At 43.2% G+C, this 19,815-nt stretch overlaps 1 protein-coding gene across 2 annotated transcripts in view; it reads left to right on the forward strand.

The window, feature by feature from the left end:
• LOC311129157 (mediator of RNA polymerase II transcription subunit 14-like) overlaps positions 1-19,815 on the forward strand; it is a 55,268-nt gene that overhangs the window by 13,941 nt on the left and 21,512 nt on the right. Inside the window, exons 17-22 of one of the 2 annotated variants that reach the window (XM_084161463.1) lie at positions 1,240-1,400; positions 1,526-1,764; positions 15,552-15,704; positions 15,876-16,145; positions 16,235-16,481; positions 19,483-19,605. In XM_084161463.1, the coding sequence (XP_084017589.1) occupies positions 1,240-1,400; positions 1,526-1,764; positions 15,552-15,704; positions 15,876-16,145; positions 16,235-16,481; positions 19,483-19,605 (1,193 nt within the window). The remainder of the gene's footprint in view (positions 1-1,239; positions 1,401-1,525; positions 1,765-15,551; positions 15,705-15,875; positions 16,146-16,234; positions 16,482-19,482; positions 19,606-19,815) is intronic. The other variant, XM_084161464.1, reaches the window with a different exon arrangement.

Below are 19,815 nucleotides of genomic sequence, written 5' to 3' on the forward strand. Positions count from 1 at the left end.
TGGGAGGGGTTACAAATCCATTTCCAAGCAATTCAAAGTACATCATTCCACTGTCCGACGGCTCATCTACAAATTGAGAAAATTCCAGACCACTGGCAATCTACCTAGGACAGGTCGTCCGAAAGATGCTTATGGAAGTCTCTAAGAACGCCAGGGTAACATCAAGGGATCTACCGGCCTCTCTTGCCACAATCAATGTCGATGTGCATGAGTCAACTGTCAGAAAGAGACTGCACAAACTTGTCCTACATAGGAGGTCAGGAAGGAAGAAGCCTCTGCTCTCAAAAAATTATATCAAGACATGACTGACGTTTGCCAGACAACACCTGGGTAAAGACCAAAACTACTGGAACAATGTGCTCTGGACAGATGAGTCAAAGGTGAAGTTGTTTGGCCGCAATGCCAGACGCCATGTTTGGCGAAAACGAAACACTGCCTTTGAACAGATGAACCTCCGTAAAGCATGGAGGTGATGGCATTATGGTTTGGGGCTGCTTTGCTGCCTCAGGGCCTGGCCAATTTGCCATCATTGAGTCAACCATGAATTCTATATTGTACCAGAGAATTCTTGAGGAGAATGTGAGGCCATCTGTCAAAAAGCTGAAGCTGAGCTGAACATAGATGTTGCAACAGGACAATGATCCAAAACACAAAAGCAAAGCTACAACAGAATGGCTCAAATAGAAGAAATGGAGGGTTATGGAATGGCAGAGTCAAAGGCCAGATCTCAATCCTATCGAAATGCTGTGGGAGGACTTGAAGCGGGCCGTGCATGCAAGAAAGCCCTCGAACATGACACAGTTGAAGCAGTACTATAAAGAAGAGTGGTGAAAAATTCCTCCCAGTCGATGTAAGAGACTGATAGACAGTTACAAGAAAAGTCTACATTTAAGTTATTTCAGCCAAAGGGGGCAACACAAGCTATTGAAGCTAGGGGTGTACTTATTTTTCCCGAACTATGGAATTGCAATTCTGTTGATCTTTGATGAATAAATGACAAATGTCAGTGTCATTTGTTAAATTAGATTACCTTTATCTGTCAATAGTGTTGAAGTGAAGATTACATCTATTCAAATATGTTTAAAAAATACAACTTTCCAGGGGGTGTACTTACTTTTAAACATTACTGTATATATATATTTTTAATGATGGTTTATACCCGTAATTTCAGTGATAGACATATGTACTAGGTACCGTGTACCTAACCCTTTGTGGTCCTGTTCCCCTCCCTTTACCTAGGATCCCTCCCAGTAAGGGTGTAGGGGAGGAGACGAGGCAGGTTCTGGAGCGCTCTCTGCTGGACTGCACCTTCCGTCTGCAGGGCCGGAACAACCGTACCTGGGTCGCGGAGCTGGTTCTAGGGAACTACCCGCTCAACAGCACACACAGCAAGGAGCAAGGTAAACACACTAATACAAACACACGCATGAGCACATACAAAAACACACACAGAAATGCACGTTCTCACACACACACACACTACCCAAACTGAGTCTAATGTGCCCTTATCTCTGTGTGTGTCCAGCTTCTACGCGCCATGTGTACCTAACCTATGAGAACCCTCTTTCTGAGCCTGTGGGAGGGAGGAAGGTGGTGGAGATGTTCCTCAACGACTGGAGCTCCATCAGCCAACTTTACCAGTGTGTCCTGGTGTTCTCACGATCACTACCAGAGATGCCGTCCTACCTGAGTCTGTTCAGTGAGATCCGGCTGTATAACTACCGCAAATTGGTCCTGTGCTACGGCAGCACCAAGGGTAGCTCGGTGAGTAACGTCTGAAATCTAACCTGCGTCTATTTCCTCTCTAAACATTCCTTTCCACATAGGGAGTGTTTGATCCCTTGCAGGGGTTGACATTAACGGTTGCCCGATTGCCGGGGGCAGGTAAACTGAACAGTCGGGCAGGTGGAATCTGCTTTGTGGCTTCCCGAACAGGCAGATGACATTCTGTCCCAAAGACAACCATTAAGTCAAATTGACTCTAGTGTTCCATTTGTTAATGTGCAAAAGCGACTCGCAACAAAAAAAGAAACTTAGCCAAGTGATCACAGTTCTTCTCCCTACATTCTCTTTTCCCTCCGTTACGTGTCTTTGACTCAATTTCACCAAGATTATTTGACACCATCTGTTTTCTCAATGACATTCAAATCAGCATTGAAAAAAGGCACAATTTAAATTTTGTTCTGCCTAAGCAAGTCTGACCACAAATCAGAGACCACTATGATGACACACCAAATGCGTTTAATGGATTGCGGGAAAAGAGCAGGAGTAGTCTTTTGTAGGCTACAGTCAAAGCTATGTCTTCCAATGGTGTGACTGCTTTTGGCATCCAAAGATTATCCAACTTGAATAAACACTTGAAGGTAAGGACGACAGCAGTGGTACTTAGCCTACAGGCGATGCTGATATCACGTGTGATTGAATCACACTGCTGCTGCTCTCATTTATTTGCATCTTACGGATTGTGGTTGTTCTGGATGGCTGTTTACAAATGTATATGTGTATTTTAACCCAATAATGGTTGAATTGAAGAAGTTTAAGCTGCCTATCAATCATTGTTTTTGTGACCAGGGGTGTATTCATTACAGAAACAGTTTACCGTTTAAGAACCAAACTGAAGCAAACAGAGCAAATTTATTGGACAAAATTCAGGTAGGTCCCTCCCAGTTTTGTTCTGTTTATGAAACGTTTTGTAACAGAATCGGAGTAATGAATACTCCCTCCCTAATGGACAGCCAGGGGAAAATGTGTTCTTGCAACAGCTGCATAGTGAGGATCCCCAGCCTATGGAATAAAAGTTTGAGTTACTCCCTTCTAATCTCCCCTGTGGTATTGTCCTCCATACTGTCAAAAATGAGTTTAATTTAAGAACACCACGAGTGGGGCTTTTATTTTCTTTACCATCAAGAATCGGAGTAATGCATCACTATACTGAGAGCTTTGCCGTTTCTAGAATGACGTATTTGGGTGTTTTTGGAGCCTTTGTTCATGTATTTTCGGGGCCCCCATACTACGCGATTAGGAAGTAATTTGGGGTAAGTTTCTCGAAAACATGGGAAATCACACAAAAGGTGTCTTGGCTATTCTATAACATGCCATTTCCATCAAAAATAGAGATTTGGTTGTAAAAAATAACTTATCCTTTAAGGAGAAGTAACTGAAAGAAATCAGATTATGTTACTGCGTTTGGGTAATCCAAAATATACTTTTCTGATTACAACTTTGGACAGGTAACTAGTAACTGTAACGGATTACATTTAGAAAGTAAAGTAAAGTTTTCTTTGCAACTTTGGGTAGAAAACTAATAGGTATTTGTATTTATTATGGATCCCCATTAGTTCCTGGCAAGGCAGCAGCTACTCTTCCTGGGGTCCAGCAAAATTAATGCAGTTATACAATTTTAAAAACAATACAATACATTCACAACAGTTTTCACAACACATTAAGTGTGTGCCCTCAGGCCCCTACTCCACCACTACCACATATCTACAATACAAAATCAATGTGTACGTGTGTATAGTGCGTATGTTATCGTGCTTGTATATGCATGTGTCTGTGCCTATGTTTGTGTTGCTTCACAGTCCCCACTGTTCCATAAGGTGTATTTTTATCTGTTTTTGAAATCTAATTTTACTGCTTGCATGAGTTACTTGATGTGTAATAGTTTCATGTAGTCATGGCTCTATGTAGTACTGTGCGCCTCCCATAGTCTGTTCTGGACTTGGGGACTGTAAAGAGACCTCTGGTGGCATGTCTTGTGGGGTATGCATGAGGTCCGAGCTGTGTGCCAGTAGTTCAAACAGACAGCTCGGTGCATTAAACATTTGAATACATCTCACAAATACAAGTAGTGATGAAGTCAATCTCTCCTCCACTTTGAGCCAGGAGAGATTGACATGCATATTATTAATGTTAGCGCTCTGTGTATATCCAAGGGCCAGCTGTGCTGCCCTTTTTCTGAGCCAATTGCAAAGTCCCTCTTTGTGGCACCTGACCACACGACTGAACAGAAGTCCAGGTGCGACAAAACTAGGGCCTGTAGGACCTGCCTTGTTGATAGTGCTGTTAAGAAGGCAGAGCAGTGCTTTATTATGGGAAGACTTCTCCCCATCTTAGCTACTGTTGTATCAATATGTTTTGACCATGACAGTTTACAATCCAGGGTTACTCCAAGCAGTTTAGTCATCTCAACTGTGTTCTTATTCATTACAAGATTTATTTGAGGTTTAGGGTTTAGTGAATGATTTCTCCCAATACAATGCTTTTAGTTTTTAAAATATTTAGGACTAACTTATTCCTTGCCACGCATTCTGAAACTAACTGAAGCTCTTTGTTAAGTGTTGCAGTCATTTCAGTCGCTGTATTAGCTGACGTGTATAGTGTTGAGTAATCCTCATACATACACACTGGCTTTATTCAGAGCCAGTGGCATGTCGTTAGTAAAGATTGAAAAAAGTAAGCGGCCTAGACAGCTGCCCTGGGGAATTCCTGATTCTACCTGGATTATGTTGGAGAGGCTTCCATTAAAGAACACCCTCTTTGTTCTGTTAGACCGGTAACTCTTTATCCACAAAATAGCAGGGAGTGTAAAGCCTTAACACATACGTTTTTTCCATCAGCAGACTATGATCAATAATATGTGGTCCTCTGTAGCTCAGCTGGTAGAGCACGGCGCTTGTAACGCCAAGGTAGTGGGTTCGATCCCCGGGACCACCCATACACAAAAATGTATGCACGCATGACTGTAAGTCGCTTTGGATAAAAGCGTCTGCTAAATGGCATATTATTATTATTATTATTATTATAATGTCAAAAGCCGCACTGAAGTCTAACAAAATAGGTTTTGCTCATATGAAAATAAATTGTGTGGTCAAGCCAGTCCTGAAAGAAAGCAAATCAGTTTATCCTTCTCTTAGCAACTTAATGCTTCAACGCAACTCTCCTTGAATAGTCCAACAAATGGCAGCTCTGAGGGCTGTCCGTAGGGTGCATTTCTCATGTGAAGACTTCCTACGAAGCCCTAAACTTTGATGGGGAAGTGGGCTAGTGACTCCAATGTTGTGACAACCCTAATAAAATCATACAATTGTAAACCATTTCATGGCAGTCATATGTTTCTCAATTAAATTATTAGAAAACATCTCTATGTAGTGTGATTAGTGACATTTAACATTAAACCCAATACCATTACTATTGTAAAACACTATACAGTGTGTCTTTGGACTTTTACCATTGAAGACCATAACATTGAAACCATTAGAACTGCTGTAGCCTAATGGTTTGCTTGTTCGCCAGGAATGGTGTAACTAATCCAGTCCTTTTTTAAAGGGAATAAACCACACACAGGGGGGCAGTTTCCTGGACACAAGCCTAAGAGAATGACAAACTGAATTGCTTTCATGGAGGACTGGCTTGAATTGTGAGGATGACCATACAGTCTATTTTCATCATAATAAATAATCAAATAAATAAGTATGTTTTATTGTCACATACACCGGATAGGTGCAGTGAAATGTTTTACAGAGTCAGCAATAGTAGTACGGCGCCCGGGAGCAAATTGGGGTTAAGTGCCTTGCTCAAGGGCACATCGACAGAATTTCACCTTGTTGGCTTGGTGATTTGAACCAGCTACCTTTCGGTTACAGGCCCGCCGCCCAACGATCTAACCGCTAAGGCTACCTGCCGATCCAAAAAGAACAATGAGCAAAAGTTATTGGTTTTCTACCCAAAGTTGCAAGGAAAATGCTGCAATATGTCACTTTTTGGTGTGTTATAGATCTGTCATTCTCATTGAAAGCAAGTCAAAGAAGCGGTAAATCTGTTCTATGCGTGCTATTTCTATGCTTCCTGTTCTTAAGTTTCGATTTTGCGTCTTTTACTTTTGGTGTTGTACACCAGCTTCAAACAGCTGAAAATACAATATTCTTGGTTATTGAAAATATATTTCACAGCGGTTTAGATGGTACAATTATTCTCTACACTATACCATAGCTTGTTTTGTCACATAAACTGAAAATTAGGTAAACTATTAGAATTTTAGCAACCAGGAAATGGCAGATCGATTTCTGCATATTGCACCTTTAATAAACACAAGAGACCAGCAACATAGATAAAATGGTGTGGTGGCAGTAGCAGGACCAGTGGCATCTATTGGGCAAAACGTGGTCCTCTCACACTAATTTATGTAAATAATGCAAGCGACTTCAATGACTAATTTCTCAGAACGGGGAAAAAACCATCACCAGATTCACAGGGAATACATTACAAAGGATGAAGAAGCAATACACCAAGCAGCAGCTCCGTACTACTTGTCAAACAGAGAACCGATACTGTATACTGGTTGTTGGGGTGGGATTGGAATGGGGTGTGGGGGATCCGTGGGTGGCTTTTGACCATTTTATTGGATTCCTCATGTCTTACTCATTGTTAAGAAGAATTAATGTCCAAATTGGATGTTAGGGACTATTGATTGAAGATCATATTAATCCTACACTGAGTATAGCAAACATTTGGAACACCTTCCTATTATTGAGTTGCACCCTTCTGTCCTTTTGCCCTCAGAACAGCCTCAATTCGTCGGGCATGGACTCTACAAGGTGTCAAAAGCGTTCCACAGGGATGCTGGTCCATGTTGACTCCAATGATTCCTACAGTTGGCTGGATGTCCTTTGGGTGGTGGACCGTTCTTGATACACACGGGAAACTGTTGAGTGTGAAAAACCCAGCAGTGTTGCAGTTCTTGATAAACCGGTGCGCCTGGCACATACTACTACCATACCTGCTCAAAGGACATTTAAATATTTTGTTTTGCCCATTCACCCTCTGAAGGGCACAAATACACAATCCATGTCTCAAGGCTTAAAAATGCTTCTCTAATATGTCTCCTGACCTTCATCAACACTTATTTGAAGTGGATTTAACAAGTGATCTCAATAAGGGATCATATCTTTCACCTTGATTCACTTAGTTAGTCTATGTCATGGAAAGAGCAGGTGTTCATAATGTTTTGTATACTCAATGTATAAATTAAAATAGCCAATTTGGGTGCAATCAATGAGCTTAATTTCTCAGAGATCAAATTATATTTCAATAAAATGTTTCAGGAATGCTAATCCTAACTACAGAAAGGATTTCAGAACAATCTGAGATGGTGGGTGTTAAATCCTCTTGTGCTTTTTGAGGTGGAATGACTTCATTCCTTGCCAAATCACGACAGCTTTAGCACATTCAAAATGGACTGGTTGATTTAAAGTAGGGAAATGTATTTCAACCACGACCTTTCGAAATAATTGATGAGTCTCATCTATTTTAGTCTTTTTTGCGAACTGCTAGTGCGCCATTTAGAATAGGTTACAACCCCCCCTAAACCTAGGAAGGTATTTCCAGACTGAAATATGCAACAAAAGCATTGTTTTGATGACGGCAAATAATGTATTAATTAGTCAACTTTTGTTTTAGCTTGCCCACCAAGTTTAAGCTCACAACTCAAACACAGGAAAAAGGAAAACACCCGCCAAATGTGGGGTTATCTACTGGTTAAAAAGGGGTGAATTTTAGCTCTCTAATGCTGGTAGCCCTTTACACTGTTACCCGTATATGTTTGGAAATGGCATATTTGGACACTAAGTGCCTAAATTGGAACTCAGTGGCTGTACAGTAACATGCTATAAATGTCAGAGCTCAGGCTCTGCGCTACACAGCATGTATGGGCTGACAGCCATGCTGAACTTGAGCACCGCACGCAGTGTTGCCATGTTCGCGGTTTTCCCGCCAAATTGGGCTACTTTGAAAACGATGTTGCGGGTGGAAATGTATTGGTGGCGGGTTTTTGGGCTACATCTAAATTGCACCGCTGCTGCCATGGCATTTCTCTTAAAAAACTAATAGAAAAAAGACACATACAGTACCAGTCAAACGTTTGGACAAACCTACTCATTCAAGTTTTTTTTTTTTTTTTTACTATTGTAAAAAACATTGTAGAATAACAGTGAAGACATCAACTCTATGAAATCACATATATGGAATCATGTAGTAACCAAAAAAGTGTTAAACAAATCAAAATATATTTTATATTTGAGATTCTTCAAAGTAGCCACCCTTTGCGTTGATGACAGCTTTGCACACTCTTGGCATTCTCTCAACCAGCTTCATGAGGAATGCTTTTCCAACAGTCTTGAAGGAGTTTGTGTGATTGTGGAGGCCAGGTCATCTGATGCAGCACTCCATCACTCTCCTTCTTGGTCAAATAGCCCTTACACAGCCTGGAGGTGTGTTTTGGGTCATTGTCCTGTTGAAAAACAAATGATAGTCCCAGCGCAAACCAGATGGGCTGTGCCACTTGGATAAACCAGTTAGTACAGTATGTACAGAAATGTACAGTAAATGTGAAATGCACATCAAATCAACAGTGTAATGTTTGGATTCAGTCTTGTGTCAGGTGAACTGTTGTGTCCTCAACTTTGGTCTAATAATTTCCCCTTAATCTCCCAACTGTTCTCTTTCAATTGCTACCATGCTTATGCATATGCTTTTTATATTTATTCTGTAACAATTTTTAAAATGTAACCCTATCCATATTGGCCAATTCCCACGAGTGTAAAGGGTTAACTATTTCTCAACTACAAATATTAAGCAAATTACACCCTTTTAGAATGGGAGTAAACGGTGAACCGTGATATTGATGAGAAAGACACGTGTTTCAGTAGCACGAGTTGCGGCTCAAATGGCACTTGCAGTCCTTCATTTAGAAAATTACCTCGCAACTCAAGTAGGCCTAAGTGTTTTTCAGTTTAGACCGAGAAAATGGGCCTAAACATTTGATTTAGTTGTCCAGAGTGTAGCCAATGTGTTTACAGTTTCATTAATTTGCCATGAGAAAAAGGCTTGTGGAAAATGCTACTCCCTTGCGCGCCTCATCATTAAAGGGATAGTTTGCCAAAAATAAAATGTCATCTTTGTTATCACCAGACATGGCTGGTACCCCAAAAAGTAATTTCATGCCCCTCTGTTAGTGTTTTACATCTGTGATCATTACTTTCTTTAATACTTATAACTAGGGATGTGACACGTACAAAATAAATGATCTTAAACTTACAAAGAAAGATTGCAGTTTTGAAACTGCAGTAAAAGTGCAGTAACTACAGTCAACTGTGGTATTTTGGACACAGTATTTGCAGAATAACTGCAGTTGAACTGCAGTTACACTGCAAAATTATTGCAGTAATATTTATTTATTTTGGTATTTGCAGCATACTGCAGTTATAATGCACTCTAATTGCTGTTATAAATCAAATCAAATTTAACTTGTCACATGCGCCGAATACAACAGGTGTAGACCTTAACGTGAAATGCTTACTTACAAGCCCTTAACCAACAATGCAGTTCAAGAAATAGAGTTAAGAAAATATTTACTAAATAAACTGAAGTAAAAAATTAAATAAAGTAGGGGTAAAGTGACTATGCATAGATAATAAACAGCGAGTAGCAGCAGTGTAAAAACAAAGGGGGGGGGGGGGGGTGTAAATAGTCCGGGTGGCCATTTGATTAATTGTTCAGCAGTCTTCTGGCTTGGGGGTAGAGGCTGTTAAGGAGCCTTTTGGACCTAGACTTGGTGCTCCGGTACCACTTGCCATGTGGTAGCAGAGAGAACGGTCTATGACTTGGGTGACAATTTTTTGGGCCTTTCTCTGACACCACCTAGTATATACAGTGGGGAAAAAAAGTATTTAGTCAGCCACCAATTGTGCAAGTTCTCCCACTTAAAAAGATGAGAGAGGCCTGTCATTTTCATCAAAGGTACACGTCAACTATGACAGACAAATTGAGAAAAAAAATTCCGGAAAATTACATTGTAGGATTTTTAATGAATTTATTTGCAAATTATGGTGGAAAATAAGTTTTTGGTCACCTACAAACAAGCAAGATTCTTGGCTCTCACAGACTTGTAACTTCTTCTTTAAGAGGCTCCTCTGTCCTCCACTCGTTACCTGTATTAATGGCACCTGTTTGAACTTATCAGTATAAAAGACACCTGTCCACAACCTCAAACAGTCACACTCCAAACTCCACTATGGCCAAGACCAAACAGCTGTCAAAGGACACCAGAAACAAAATTGTAGACCTGCACCAGGCTGGGAAGATTGAATCTGCAATAGGTAAGCAGCTTGGTTTGAAGAAATCAACTGTGGGAGCAATTATTAGGAAATGGAAGACATACAAGACCACTGATAATCTCCCTCGATCTGGGGCTCCACGCAAGATCTCACCCCGTGGGGTCAAAATGATCACAAGAACGGTGAGCAAAAATCCCAGAACCACACGGGGGGACCTAGTGAATGACCTGCAGAGAGCTGGGACCAAAGAAACAAAGCCTACCATCAGTAACGCACTACGCAGTGCCAGACGTGTCCCCCTGCTTAAGCCAGTACATGTCCAGGCCTGTCTGAAGTTTGCTAGAGTGCATTTGGATGATCCAGAAGAGGATTGGGAGAATGTCATATGGTCAGATGAAACCAAAATATAACTTTTTGGTAAAAACTCAACTCGTCGTGTTTGGAGGACAAAGAATGCTGAGTTGCATTCAAAGAACACCATACCTACTGTGAAGCATGGGGGTGGAAACATCATGCTTTGGGGCTGTTTTTCTGCAAAGGGACCAGGACGACTGATCCGTGTAAAGGAAAGAATGAATGGGGCCATGTATCGTGAGATTTTGAGTGAAAACCTCCTTCCATCAGCAAGGGCATTGAACATGAAACGTGGCTGGGTCTTTCAGCATGACAATGATCCCAAACACACCGCCCGGGCAACGAAGGAGTGGCTTCGTAAGAAGCATTTCAAGGTCCTGGAGTGGCCTAGCCAGTCTCCAGATCTCAACCCCATAGAAAATCTTTGGAGGGAGTTGAAAGTCCGTGTTGCCCAGCGACAGCCCCAAAACATCACTGCTCTAGAGGAGATCTGCATGGAGGAATGGGCCAAAATACCAGCAACAGTGTGTGAAAACCTTGTGAAGACTTACAGAAATTGTTTGACCTGTGTCATTGCCAACAAAGCGTATATAACAAAGTATTGAAAAACTTTTGTTATTGACCAAATACTTATTTTCCACCATAATTTGCAAATAAATTCATTAAAAATCCTACAATGTGATTTTCTGGATTTTTTTTCCTCATTTTGTCTGTCATAGTTGACGTGTCCCTATGATGAAAATTACAGGCCTCTCTCATCTTTTTAAGTGGGAGAACTTGCACAATTGGTGGCTGACTAAATACTTTTTTCCCCCACTGTAGGTCCTGGATGGTAGGAAACTGGGCCGTACACACTATCCTTTGTAGTGCCTTACGGTCAGATGCCGAGCAGTTGCCATACCAGGCGGTGATGCAACCGGTCAGGATGCTCTCTGGTACAGCTGTAGAACTTTGTTGTCGGTGATCAAGCCTACCACTGTTGTGTCTTCAGCAAACCTAATGATGTTGGAGTCGTGCATGGCCACGCAGTCGAGGGTGAACAGGTAGTACAGGAGGGGACTAAGCACACACCCCCGAGGGGCCTCCGTGTTGAGGATCAGCGTGGCAGTTGTGTTGTTGCCTACCCTTACCACCTGGGGGCGGCCCAGGAAGTCCAGGATCCAGTTGCAGAGGGAGGTGTTTAGTTCCAGGGTCCTTCGCTTAGTGATGAGCTTTGAGGGCACTATGGTGTTGAACACTGAGCTGTAGTCAATGAACAGCATTCTCACATAGGTGTTCCTTTTGTCCAGGTGGGAAAGGGCAGTGTGGAGTGCGATTGAGTTATATACAATTTAAAATATTACATGACATTATATTTCATAACATTTTACCCAATACATTTAGTGTATTCCCTCAGGCCACTACTCCACTATCACATATTTACAATACAACATCCATGTGTACGTGTGTGTAGAGTGAGTGTCTATATGTATTTGTGTATGTACCTGTGTGTGTGTGTGTGTGTGTGTGTGTGTGTCTCTTCACAGTTCCCGCTGTTCCACAAGGTATATTTTAACCTGTTTTTTAAATCTGATTCTACTGCTTGCATAAGTTACCTGATGTGGAATAGAGTTCTGTGTAGTCATGGCTCTATGTAGTACTGTGCGCCTCCCATAGTCCGTTCTGGACTTGGGGACTGTGAAGAGACCTCTGGTTGCATGTCTTGTGGGGTATGCATGGGTGTCCGAGCTCTGTGCCAGTATTCCAAACAGACAGCTCGGGACATTCAGCTCGTCGACACCTCTCATAAAAACAAGCAGTGATGAAGTCAATCTCTCTTCCACTCTGAGCCAGGAGAGACTGACATGCATGTCATCAATGTTAGCTCTCCGTGTACTTTTAAGGGCCAGCCGTGCTGCCCTGTTCTGAGCCAACTGCAATTTTCCCAAGTCCCTCTTTGTGGCACCTGACCACACTACTGAAGAGTAGTCTAGGTACGACAAAACTAGGGCCTGTAGGACCTGCCTTGTTGATAGTGTTAAGGCAGAGCAGTGCTTAATTATGGACATACTGTTCCCCATCTTAGCTACTGTTGTATCAATATGCTTTGACCATGACAGTCTACAATCCAGGGTTACTCCAAGCAGTTTAGTCACCTTAACTTGTAATTGTAGTTTAGTTGAGGTTTAGGGTTTAGTGAATGATTTGACCCAAATACAATGCTTTTAGTTTTGGAAATATTCAGGACTAACTTATTCCTTGCCACCCATTCCAAAACTAACTGCAACTCTTTAAGTGTTGCAGTTATTTCAGTTGCTGTAGTAGCTGACGTGTATAGTGTTGAGTCATCCGCATACATAGACACACTGGCTTTACTCAAAGCCAGTGGCATGTCGTAAAGATGGAAAAAAGCAAGGGGCTTAGACAGCTGCCATGGGGAATTCCTGATTCTACCTGGATTATGTTTGAGAGGCTTCCATTAAAGAACACCCTCTTTGTTCTGTTAGACAAGTAACTCTTTATCCACATTATAGCAGGGGGTGTAAAGCCATAACACATACGTTTTTCCAGCAGCAGACTATGATCGATAATGTCGAAAGCCGCACTGAAGTCTAACAAAACAGCCCCCACAATCTTTTTATCATCAATTTCTCTCAGCCAGTCATTTGTGTAAGTGCTGTGCTTGTTGAATGTCCTTTTTTATAAGCATGCTGAAAGTTTGTCAATTTGTTTACAGTAAAATAGCATTGTATCTGGTCAAACACAATTTTTTCCAATAGTTTACTAAGGGTTGGTAACAGGCTAATTGGTCGGCTGTTTGAGCCAGTAAAGGGGGCTTTACTATTCTTAGGTAGGGGAATGACTTTTGCTTCCCTCCAGGCCTGAGGGCACACACTTTCTACTAGGCTGAGATTGAAGATATGGCAAATAGGAGTGGCAATATCGTCCGCTATTATCCTCAGCAATTTTCCATCCAAGTTGTCAGACCCCGGTGGCTTGTCATTGTTAATAGACAACAGTAATTTGTTCACCTCTTCCACACTCACTTTGAAGTGCTTTGACCAGCCTTTCAAAGCACTTCATGGCTACCGACGAGAGTACTACGGGGCGGTAGTCATTTAGGCAGGTTACCTTCACTTTCTTGGGCACAGGGACTATGGTTGTCTGCTTGAAACGTAGGTATTACAGATTCGATCAGGGAGAGGTTGAAAATGTCAGTGAAGACACTTGCCAGTTGGTCCGTGCATGCTCGGAGTACACGTCCTGGTAATCCTTCTGGCCCCACGGCCTTGTGAATGTTGACCTGTTTAAAGGTCTTGCTCACATCGGCTACGGAGAGCGTGATCACACAGTTATCCCGAACAGCTGATGCTCTCATGCATGCTTCAGTGTTGCTGACCTCGAAGCGAGCATAAAGGGCATTTAGCTCGTCTGGTAGGCTCGCGTCACTGGGCAGCTCGCGGCTGGGTTTCCCTTTGTAGTCCGTAATAGTTTGCAAGCCTTGCCACATCGGACGAGCGTCAGAGCCGGTGTAGTAGGATTCTGCACTGTACTGTACTGCAGTTATACAGCACTCTGACTGCAATCTTTTTTCGTAAGGGTAACGTTTGAACTGCAATTTTTAAAATAGTTTAAACAATACCAAAAAAAAATTTATGACGTGAGTTCATAATTCGGATATGGTCCTGCATATGACCGCTAAGCGGCAATGCAGTTCAATCTACCACAGACTTGACTACTTACTAGACTGTCGTCACTAATTACCACAGCCACAAAGTCATAAACCCTGCCTACAATTTATCTTCTTAAAATGTGGTTTTAAACCTAACCTTAACCACACTGCTAACCTTATGCTAATAAGTGTTTACGATATAGCCGTGTGTGGCTGTATTATCTAGTGGAAACCATTCCAGATGGCGCTCACCTTACTTCTGTCCCCCATCCACTCAGCAACAATGGTAGTTAATGCCGTTTTAGGTTCTCTGCTGTGTGCCTTTCCTTCATGTTCTCAGTTGTCAGAAGTACATGGGACTTCATGTCCCACTTCTCATCAATGTGATGGCTCGTTGCAGTGATGTGACAGCGTGTTCATAGACGTCCAACCATCTATTGCGTCACGTATGGTGTTTGAGAGCTCACGCTTTGTAGGCCTACTTGCAGAGCAATCGTTGTACAATTTCTCCATCCGGGCCGTCACAGTTTTTCAACATGGCATCTTGTAGTCTTTTTCTAGACATGCCAGTAGGGCAACATTGAAGCCGACATCCTCTACCATTGACAATGGCTACATATCAACTGCAATCATTTCTGTAATCAGCGCTGTGATTTTCTCACTCCGTCCCTTATCACACTGCTGGCAGAAACAGGTTGGGTCTCACGGGGGCCTCCCTTTCAGCATTGCACATGTACTGCCACCTCGCAAAGTTTGAATTTCACAACCTTCTCATTTAACTTCTCAAAGTATTGCCATACAGGACTTCGCTGCTGTCACTTCCCTGTCTCACTCTGACATTTTTTCAACTGTTAACGAGGATGACGTGCGGGGTGCTTTATATCTGTGGAAAATCATTTGAAAGTTGCATATCTCCTACTAACGTTACGGCATTGTTGCGTTAGCTGTTTGTTTAATTAAAAATGTTCCCTTTATGATGATGATCGGGACCTGTTAGTGGTAGTGTTGTGATAACCTCACTGTGCTTTTTCAGTGAGGGATTTGTTCTTAACGTTAACGATCCCAATTTAGTTTAAACGTCACACCCCTATTTAACACACATTTTAAACCTTTTCAACAGTAGTCTGTCTGAGTAAGGGAACTTCCTTACCGAATTAGCATGCAAGTTATGTAAAAAAGGGGTTAGAATATTGTCATGACTCATTCAAACAATGTTAAAATGTATGTAACAGACCATTAGATTTTTGGGGCGAGTGACCATGACCTTTGGGCAAGTAAAACATTACATGTACTTGCCTGATGTGCAAGTGCCTTTGAGAGCTTAATGTCAACACCTGCCTTGTATCTTTCTTCGTTTCCTTGCTGTTTGTAAAAAGTACTATATAAATACATGTGATTGATTGAGACTCTCTTTCTGTCTCTCTCCCCTCTAGGTGACCATCCAGTGGAACAGTAGCACCCAGAGGTTTCATCTCTCTCTAGGGACAGTAGGACCCAACTCAGGCTGTAGTAACTGTCACAACATTATACTGCATCAACTACAGGAGATGTTCAACAAGACCCCTACTGTGGTCCAGCTACTACAGGTACTGCACGCACACACACATACCTGGGCTTGAGCCTAACTATACAGGGGCAGGTCCGGGCACGCACACACTCTTACATACACTGGTACTTGTACACCCTCCATCAAAGGGCACAAATTCTATTACATTTATTTTCTGTTCATTGTCTAACTTCCTTCTCTCCCCTCCAAGGTGCTGTCGGACACCCAGGCCCCTCTGAATGCCATCAACAAGCTGCCCACAGTGCCCATGCTGGGGCTGACGCAGCGCACCAACACAGCCTACCAGTGTTTCTCCATCCTGCCCCAGTCACCCACACACATCCGCTTGGCCTTCCGCAACATGTACTGCATCGACATCTACTGCCGCAGCCGCGGGGTGGTGGCCATACGAGACGGGGCCTACAGCCTCTTTGACAACACCAAGATCGTGGAGGGCTTTTACCCCGCCCCGGGACTCAAGGTATGAGGGAGGAGAGGGCTTGGGTGGGTTTGTGTGATTGTATCAGGAATTTGAAAGTGCCCCTCAAGGATTCTCTCCCTCTCTACCAGACGTTCCTCAACATGTTTGTTGACAGTAACCAGGATGCTCGGCGACGCTCCATCAATGAAGATGACAACCCGCCCTCGCCGGTTGGCGGCGACGTGATGGACACCCTCATGAGCCAATTTCAGGCCCAGCAGCAGCAGCCAATGAGAGGGGGTCCTGTGGGGGTGTACCCTCCCCTCACCTCCCCGCCCACCCCTTACCATCCCAACGTGGCACCCTCGCCATCCATGATGCCCACACAGTCCCCAGGTGAGAGGGTTGTGTGTCCTGTGTGTTCCCTATTTGTGCCACGCGTGCTTGGCAGCCCACCATGGAGCAGAGGAAAGAGACCAAATGCTATCTGGTCCTCTCCTCACCCATCATCCACCCGCTAAGTGATATCACTCTCTCTCTCTCTGTGTGTGTGTTCACCCTGCCACTGCTGTCATGCGCATGCTGAATGGCAAACTGTGTGTGTGCGAAAGTTGAGTCCAGAAGGGAGAAAGCATGCATCCAGTCCTGCTCACTCATCTCAGCCCTAGAGCCTTTGTCCGCTGCCCAGCTTTAGCCTGTGTGTTTGTGGGTGTGTGTGTGTGTACAGGTCTGTGTGTGAGTGTGTGTATGAATGGATGTATGTGACAGGGTTTCCGTTAGGAAAATGTGGCGCCAGACAACGTGGCCGGGAAGATTTTAATTTACCAGCCATAAAAAAATAAAAAATCCTGTATGCATTGGGTGCCCATTAGGGCATCCACCCACGGTGCTCAGAATGACAGAAATCACATTTAGGTTATGGTAATGCATCTTAAAATGAACTAAATGTAATGAAAGAAAGTGAATGAAAAGGAGAGTAATGCTGTAGCGGTGGGTCCAATAGGGAAGTAAATGGAAATCAATTTGCCGAAATTATTACTTATTATTTTTACTCCAGAAATAAATACAATTATTCATAATACTTCACCAGAAAGGATGACTTAGCCACAGAGAAATCAAGGATCATTAGCTTATTGTAAAAAATAGCCATGGATTGTTTCATATCACAAGCTCGTAGGCCTATGCCTATTTTGGAAGCCCGCAATTTCAGCAGCGCGCGTGGCAGTAGGCCTAGCTGATTATTGAGTTGAGGCTGTCAGTGAAAAGCATCTAAAATATGTCAAGATGTGTCTTGAGTATAATTTAAAAGGTTGAGACAAGAAGGGGAGGGGTGTGTGGCGAAGATATAGGTGAGTCTCTCTCCAGAATGGCTTAGCTGTCTCCCGCCAATTCTTGCGCATTCATTGTGTGAATTGTTTGCCCTTTGATTACATACAGTCCGTGGAAAGTATTCAGACCCCTTCCCTTTTTCCACATTTTGTTATGTTACAGCCTTATTCTAAAATTGATTAAATAAATAAAAATCCTCATCATTCTACACACAATTCCCCATAATGACAAAGCAAATACAAGTTTATTTGCATAAGTATTCAACCCCTTTGCTATGAGACTCAGAATTGAGCTCAGGTGCATCCTGTTTCCATTGATCATCCTTCAGATGTTTCTACAACTTGATTGGAGTCCACCTGTGGTAAATTCAGTTGATTGGACATGTTTTGGAAAGGCACACACCTGGCTATATAAGGTCCCACAGTTGAGAGTGCATGTCAGAGCAAAAACCAAGCCATGAGGTCGAAGGAGTTTTCCTTGGCGCTCCGAGACAGGATTGTGTTGAGGCATAGATCTGGGGAAGGTTACCAAAAAATGTCTGCATCATTGAAGGTCCCCAAGAACACAGTTGCCTCCATCATTCTTAAATGGAAGAAGTTTGAAACCACCAAGACTCTTCCTAGAGCTGGCCGCCCGGCCAAACTGAGCAATCGGGGAGAAGGGCCTTGGTCAGGAAGGTGACCAAGAACACGATGGTCACTCTGACAGAGCTCCAGATTACCTCTGTGGAGATGGGAGAACCTTCCAGAAGGACAACCATCTCTGCAGCACTCCACCAATCAGGCCTTTATGGTAGAGTGGCCAGACGGAAGCCACTCCTCAGTAAAAGGCACATGACAGCCCGCTTGGAGTTTGCCACAAGGCACCTAAAGGACTCTGACCATGAGAAACAAGATTCTCTGGTCTGATGAAACCAATATTGAACTCTTTGGCTTGAATGACAAGCGTCACGTCTGGTGGAAACCTGGCACCATCCCAACGGTGAAGCATGGTGGTGGCAGCATCATGCTGTGGAGATGTTTTTCAGGGACAGGGAGACTAGTCATGATCGAGGGAAAGATGAACGGAACAAAGTACAGAGAGATCCTGTTTTTCTGCTAAGCGAACAGGACAACTTCACCGTATCAAAGGGACGATGGACTGGGCCATGTACCGTCAAATCTTGGGTGAGAACCTCCTTCCCTCTGCCAGGGCATTGAACATGGGTCGTGGATGGGTATTCCAGCATGACAATGACCCAAAACACACGGCCAAGTTAACAAATGAGTGGCTCAAGAAGAAGCACATTAAGGTCCTGGAGTGGCCTAGCCAGTCTCCAGACCTTAATCCCATAGAAAATCTGTGGAGGGAGCTGAAGGTTCGAGTTGCCAAACGTCAGCCTCGAAACCTTAATGACTTGGAGAAGATCTGCAAAGAGGAGTGGGACAAAATCCATCCTGAGATGTGTGCAAACCTGGTGGCCAACTACAAGAAACGTCTAACCTCTGTGATTGCCAACAAGGGTTTATCCACCAAGTACTAAGTCATGTTTTGCAGAGGGGTCAAATACTTATTTCCCTCATTAAAATGCAAATCAATTTATAACATTTCTGACATGCGTCTTTCTGGATTTTTTTGTTGTTATTCTGTCTCTCACTGTTCAAATAAATCTACCATTAAAGTTATAGACTGATCATGTCTTTGTCAGTGGGCAAACGTACAAAATCAGCAGGGGATCAAATACTTTTTTCCCTCACTGTACATGATGACAAACAAAAATACACACAGGCCAATTTAATTCCGCTACATTATGCAAATGAACCTATAGACCAATAAGAATGATGGTAAAATGTATTTACATCTACTGGTATTTCCATCAATGAATAAAAAACATTATTTTGCAATTGGTCATTTTGGCCGGCAACAGTTTTATTTATCGGCTTTTACATTTTTTTATCGACAATTGCCGGCTAATGGAAACCCTGGTATGTGAGTGAGTGAGTGTGTGTGTGTGTGTGAGCTGATCCTATTGGCCCGTGTCTGACGAGCCTTATTGGTCGGTGTGGTGTGTGTTTGTGTGTGTGCGCAGGGACCATCCATGCATCGGGCTCCCCTAGCGGAGCATTGAGGGCTCCCTCTCCCTTTGGGCCCACCCCTTCTCCCTCCTCTCTGGGCATAGCTATGGGCCCAACCAGCTTTGCCAGCCCGCATGGTAAGTGGCGCAACGCACTGACCACAGGTACCAGCCGGGCTGGGGTAGAGGATGGGACTGGGCTGGAGTAGAGGATGGTAAGGATGAGGCTGGGCTGTGGTAGAGGAGGGGGCTGGGCTGTAGCAGGCTGGGCTGAATGGATGGGTCCTCCAAGGAGTATAACCATAGCCAGACCCTAATGCAGGTTGAGAAAACACTGTGCCTGGGTAG

Source organism: Coregonus lavaretus (assembly GCF_964263955.1).
Source record: "Coregonus lavaretus genome assembly, chromosome: 5".
NCBI classification, from domain to species: domain Eukaryota; kingdom Metazoa; phylum Chordata; class Actinopteri; order Salmoniformes; family Salmonidae; genus Coregonus; species Coregonus lavaretus.